The sequence below is a fragment of the Gavialis gangeticus genome, unplaced genomic scaffold, assembly GCF_001723915.1.
Source record: "Gavialis gangeticus isolate Ggan-Ray unplaced genomic scaffold, GavGan_comp1, whole genome shotgun sequence".
Lineage (NCBI taxonomy): Eukaryota > Metazoa > Chordata > Crocodylia > Gavialidae > Gavialis > Gavialis gangeticus.
The window spans coordinates 49,859,683-49,866,633 of NW_017728995.1; the positions used below are offsets into that span (position 1 = coordinate 49,859,683).

The window sequence follows — 6,951 nt, forward strand, 5'->3', positions numbered from 1 at the left end:
TGCCATTTCAGAACTTGAAAAATACCAAATTATGTTCTAAAAATCAACATTTAGTACAACTGCAGCCAGGAAATGCATGTTGCTAGAGCGACTGGCAGGGGGGTGGAGGGGAGTGAATGATTCTGCAGTTAATGTTTACAATGTGGTACCAGGTTCATTTGTTCAATGAAGCTAATAAGCATCATGTTTCTGTCTGAAAATCTTTTGGCCTCTTAGTGGTTCACTGACATGTTTACAACATCATTCTTTAGGCTTTATGGGTTTAAGAGGAGGGGTTGCCTTGGATACAGATACAATTCAATTAATCTTCTACACATCTAAACAGTCATTTTAGTAATTTGGAAACTGTTTGGCTTATGAGACCCTAAAAATAACTTTATTATTAATATTTATGGTCCTTGCCATAGGGATACAAATTTAGACCAGCTTTAAGAAGGCTAATTCAGTGCATATAGTTGCTAGGAAAGTAAATCTGCTAATGATAAAGAAGGCATGTTGCCTTTCCACATTTTCCTTATGGGAAGACTCCCATTCTCACTAGAGCTCATGAAATCTTTGTAAGTTCCATAGGAAAGCTTAGGAGTTCTCATGACAATTTTTCATAGGAAATTTTACATTCTTATCAGAGAACCATGTGAACCTACAGCAAGGGAGTGAGGGAGAAATATTACTGCTGCCATGGAAACCTTAGCGATAGAATTCATTTTATTAGTTTGTTTCTTTTCTAAAGAACCTCTGTCACTGTGTTACCTTTGACAGAGTGCATTACACTGACAATCTGGTTTCCTCATTTTCTTAAATGGTGACTGCCTAATCTGATATAAAAGAATTTGTGTAAGGAATGATTTTGCTGTTTGTCAGGTATAAACTATACAGATACTGCAACACAAATGAATACAAACACTTTGATCAATCTAGATTGACCTCTCAATTATGTATCTATAGGGGAAACAACCATTTAAAAATGTTGTATTTTAAGAGGACTAATATGGAATATGTGTATAGGTTTTAAAGACATTCGTCTTTAAAATGTACTTCATTTTTCTCAAATTGTAAAATTAAAGTTCTGAAATATCAAAGTAAAGCACTTTTATCCTAAATAAGGTATTATGTTTAATAAAATAATTTTATAACCTAATGTCAGAGATTTAAATACCTCAAAACAAACTACATCATTTAATAATACACTGGAAGTGAAACAGATTCAATCAAAAGGATGCCTGAAATATAATGAGAGAATTGTATATGATCTCTTTTCTATAAACAAAACATTCACTTGAATCAAATGCTAGTAGAACTCCAAAGCAAACTTTGCCTTGGTATATCCATCCAATTCAAATTTATTTCAGACATTTTACAGAAGATGTAAAGATGCATACACTGTATGCATTGTAAGTGGTTGAATTCATCACCTCTAGTAGTGGGAGGTTATTAGTGGACTTTTTCCCCAGAAAAGCTAGAGATATCTACTACTTATTATGGAAAATTATTATGCAATAAACTTTCTGCCAAATGAAAATGTACAGAGTATTTGCTTAAATATATTAGTTGGTAACTTCTCATTAAAGATATTATTTTTTCCACTAGAAACATTAATTTTATTTGATTGCTAGTATAGATTCTATAAAACAGAAAATTGTAAGTGTTTGGGTTTTTTAATGTCTTGAGAGATTTTTCCAAGGTTGAAGCTTTTTCTGAAACAGAATATACAGAGCTCTATTTTGTTTAATGGAAAACTACAGCAGATTTAGAGAGATCCTCTAACCAACAGTAAAACTGATATTCATAGGTATCAGTCCTGTAGATTATTACTGCATGATGTATTTGATATTCAGACTGATTGTCTGAAGCAGTCGGAGAAAAGGGAAAAACAGTTCTGGGGAACTGATTCTGTTTTCATTATTTCTTTGTGTCAAGCTATTTCATGTTACACTACAATGAAAAATAATCCGAGTGGAAATACCTATGAGTGAACCAAAGGGAACACATCCACTGTAATTTTCTACTTACAGCAGTGGATAACACACTGCTATACGTAGGTTTCTCTGTCAGCATGAATCACCAGCACCTCAACAGGATGTTTTCCAGAAGCCCATGGGAAAAGTGAAGAGCCAAAATAGGTCAATTAAGTGAAGTGTTTTCTATCTTTACCTTTTTTCTCCTTTACAGTACTTTATTCATTAATGCAACTGCATCAGAGAAGGGAAGAGGCTAATACTCCTTACAGCCTATTCCTGTGAGATAAGTGTCTTTGACCACAGTGGGAGTGAAAAAGTGGGCAGTTCCTTGCAGGACTGGGCCTCCGTAGATACACTTTCATATGTTGCTATGCTCCACTCATGATTTCTGTATAATGAATATCATTTTTTCACTTGTTTTACTTCTATTTTTTAGATAGAGTGAAATTCTCTGCTGGTGTCAATGGGTGCAGCTGCACTGACATAAGGGGATATCATCCATTTAAACCAATACATAATTTGGCCCATTCTAGTTTCCAGAATTATGTCCACTCTGGGCTCCATGCTACTCCTATTGAAATGAGTGCAGCCAGTCTGGCTGAAAGAAACAGTATTAGGCTTGTTGCCTTGTTAAAGCCAAAATTAAAAACTGATTGGCCACCCTGAAGAAATTGGTTAGAGGGCACAGAGGAGCCTCTGGCCTATTTATTGCCTATGGGGAAATTTTTACCCCTGGAGCTTATTAACTAGAATTCGTGTATGAATAATTCATTAAAATGATCATAAAAGTCAATTATGGAACTCAGTAATGACACAAACAAACCTGTAAGTCAACTTCTAGGCCAGGTTCTGCAGTCCATTATATTAATTGTATTTTTGTCTAACACCTTTCTGTGGAATTCCCTTGGCATAAACTTATGTAGCATAAACAATTGGGCAGAAAACATTATAGAGACTCTTATTTAATATCTTGTGCAAATATAGGTGATTTGATATGCCATATACTAAGTCCTTAATTTGATGCTCAAGCCAGCACTGAGATGAATTAATGGGATATTTGTGCGCTATACAGGACTGTTATATCCTATTAGGGCCCCAGCATGGAATTCATGGAGATTCACTGTGGACTTTTTAACTGTAAAAGGCTCATAATGATTTCTGTAGGTTCTAATGACTTGGGGGAATGACAGGAAAGTTCTCAAGGCTTTCTAAACAGACTCTGAGAAAATATTTATGATTGTCAGATAGGAAGCTTGGGAATTTGATTGGCTTCCCTTAATTACTAAAACCACAACCCAATATGGATTTTTCAAGAATTCCAGTTTAAAATGGCAATCTTACATTAACTTTTGCTTCATGATTTACTGATTTTGCCTTCGTATATTAATTCTTGTTTTTCTTTATTTTAAGGAAATATTTCAAACATGGCAGATGCTAAAACCTGCTGTCTTGGAGCAGCCTGTTCTCTCCCCATTTTTTTTGTCCTAATCTGTTGTGTTGATGCAGCTTCATTCCAACATTATCAGATGCTTCAGAAAGATCCAGACTATGTAATGAAAAACTTACAAAGGCTCCCAAGCCCAGATATGATCAGAGCTTTGGAATATATAGAAAGCCTCCGCAAACAAGCTAACAAGGGAGAAAGCAGCCCAGATTATAATTCCTACCAAGGTGCCCCATTTCTTCTGCAGCAGAAAGAAAGCAAAGATCAGAGCTATCTACCAGATAATATAAGGGATTCTTTGACTGAAGATGAGTCACAGTGGGTGAGGGTAATGCTGGAAGCCTTGAGGCAAGCAGAAAAAGAGTCAAAAGCTGGATCAAAAGAAAATAAACCATATGCTATGAGTTCAGACAGTAACTTCCCAGTTGGAGTGAATGATGATTATGAAGCTTATAAGTGGCCTGAGAGGCATCCCAAAAATCCCAAAATGCCATATCCATACTATGAAGAAAGTTCAAGAGACAGTCCGTTTAAACGTACCAATGAAATAGTGGAAGAACAATATACTCCCCAAAGTCTTGCTACTTTGGAGTCAGTGTTTCAAGAGTTGGGCAAGATGGCAGGGCCAACTAATCACAAAAAGGAAAGGCTAGATGAGGACCAGAAACTGTATACAGATGATGAAGACGATGTATATAAAGTGAATAATATTGCATATGAAGATGTAGTTGGAGGAGAAGACTGGAATCCAATAGAGGAAAAAGTGGAAAGCCAAATCCAAGAAGAGGTAAAAGATAGTAAAGAGGAAATTGATAAACAGGAAGAAGAGATCAATGAAGAAATGAAGAGGTCAGGGAAACTTGGCTTCCTGGAGGATGAAATGAGGAGGGAGAATAAAGAGCAAATGTCAGATGATTTATCTAGGTTAATGAATTATTATCTGAAGCGGCTGATGAGCAGTGGTGGGAATGGGAAGCTAAGGACGGGACAACATGAAATAAAAAGGGCAGACACATTTTTGGAAAAGCAATTTGATCCTCAGTCTATAGCTCAATTAATAGAAATCTCAAGGAATTTACAAATCCCTCCTGAGGATTTAATTGATATGTGGAAAGCTGGAGAAAAGAAACAACAACAGAGTGAAAGGCTGGAGACAGAGCAGGAAGCTGAGCTCCCAGAAGATCTTGATGACTTATCAGAAACGAATATAGGCCACTCCAATATATTTAAAAATAATAGGAACTCTAAAAATGGATACATGAAGCAGCCCATTAATATTGTGCCAGAAAATCTACCTGAAGACCTCAATATTGAAGATATTGTCAATCTTTTGGGAACTGATAATTTAGTTAATCAGAATCCCTCCTACTTAGTAAATCAGCTTAATCAAGAAAATGGTTTACCAAGACTGTCCTACATCTCTGGAAGACCTAAAGGATCTCAATTTCTTAACACCGCTTGGCTTAATGATTTGGAAAGACGACAAATGGAATATGAAAAACTGAATGAGAAAGATGAAGAACTTGCTGATTACTTGGCAAAGATGTTGGCAAAATACCCTGAAGTTATCAATACGAACCAGATGAAACGAGTCCCAGCCCCAGTTTCATCTGAAAATGATCTGCTGGAAGATGACCAGCTTGAGCAAGCAATCAAAGAACATTTAAATCAACTGGGGCCACAAGAATCTGATAAATTAGCCTCTCTCAACAAAAGGCTTTCAATGACCCAGGAGAGTGATGATACACAAACTAGGCAGTATCTGGATGAGGATATGCTAATGAAGGTGCTGGAGTACCTAAGCCAGCAAAAATCAGAAAAAGGAAGAGATCACATTACCAAAAGGGCAATGGAAAATATGTAATTTGTTCCCCAAATATTATTTCTCTTCAATGTGTTTGACTTCTAGCCAATTTGGTTGTAATTTTTTCCCCCCTTTACAGTAGACTCACAGTAGACTACTAACCATTGAACAGTCTGCTGTGTTCTCTCAGAGCTGTTATCTTGTTTATGGCTATACATATATATGTTATAAATCTTGAATTGAGTAACAAATTGCTTCAATTGTTTTAAGAAACAGTTTTATGAAATTAAGTAAAATTGTAATATGTAAACATATGACCATTGCATTGTTGACAAAAACATGATAAATGAATAGTGATAACTATGATTTGAAGTTTTTTAAATTAATTGGATTATTTTGTTACTGTCTGTAGTGATTTTGTGGAGTACTGAATAAAAAATAAAGCATTATATATAGATAGATAGTTTTATTTACAAGGCTTTTTCTATTCTGTGTTTTACTGTTCATGAATAAATTATTTCTGGACAAGAGACTGTGTTTCTTTGTGACAGTTGATAAACTTGGAGTTACTTTAAGGAAGCATATTTTTTACTTTTATGTGCATTTTTTCTAAATTGCTGTTATTTTTTAATTCAGAATTACTTTGAAAAGTATATTCCTTACTTTCTTGGCCGTACATATCAATTGGCTTTATGATCAGAAGTAATGCTCAGCTGTAGCTCTTGATGAAACCACTGGGCACTGTGTATGAACTATATGTTTTGAAAATCAGGTGACTGCTCTGGAAGCCTATAAAATAGGAAAGTGTAACTCTTCATGACTGAATATTTCACACCCAACTAGGACAGAAAGCACATGTAAAGAACTCTTCTTCACAATTTCCAAATCTCTCATAGCTTAAATTTTCTATGTTACTGAAAAAGCGTATCTGCTGCCTACCAACATCTCTGCATACCCATTGTGTGGCATTCCCCATGGGGTCTCTTTCCATGGATACTTTTTTTTATTTTTACCAAATTGCAGACTCCATTCAATGCCACCAAAAAGCAACTATTCCTAATGCTTACACTGGCCTATCTGATAATCTGGTTTCAGTAATAGATCTTGTGGTATAGACAAATTTGGTTGTTTTGTTGAATGGTTGCATCGGTCTGGGGAAAATCCGGTTGCGAATTTCAATCCTGGATCCTTTAAAAGTGGTCTCCAGCTCCTGTTAAGACTGTAAATCTGCCTGAAAATCTGAGGCTGCACAAATACTGGTGCACATGAGTATTTAGGTACAGGAATAGTTCACTGATTTCACTGGGACTACTAATATACATCATTACCCATGTATAAGTATTTCCAGCTCTGATGTCTACATGGTTCCCTTCTGTAATACTGTTCAGCATCGTGTTCCTCCATATGGTAGATAGATGTGTGTGTCAGAGAATGATTATAGGAGGAATGAGTCAAGTAATATCTAATGAACAGTAACAGATTCCATTGCAGATGTCATCATTATTTCATACAATTAGAGATTAGCAGTATGTAAATAAGATTCCTTGTTCCTCAGTGAAAACTCTTTATTTTTTTCTATAGTAGGGCTGAAGTGTTCTTGTAACTATCATGGTCCAGGAAATATATGGGAAGTGAAGGTTTATTTGGGTAATAACTTTTATTGGCCCAATTGAAGAGCTGGGAGAGACGTTAGACGCTCCATGCCCAAAAGTTCATCTAACCTCTCCAAGCTCTTCAGCTGGTTC

General features: G+C 35.8%; 1 protein-coding gene across 1 annotated transcript in view; it reads left to right on the forward strand.

Moving 5' to 3' along the window:
• SCG2 (secretogranin II) overlaps positions 1-5,736 on the forward strand; it is an 11,150-nt gene extending 5,414 nt beyond the window's left edge. Inside the window, exon 2 of the mRNA XM_019503652.1 lies at positions 3,369-5,736. Within this exon, the coding sequence (XP_019359197.1) occupies positions 3,383-5,266 (1,884 nt within the window). The 5' untranslated portion in view covers positions 3,369-3,382 and the 3' untranslated portion in view covers positions 5,267-5,736. The remainder of the gene's footprint in view (positions 1-3,368) is intronic.
• Positions 5,737-6,951: the final 1,215 nt, after the last annotated feature.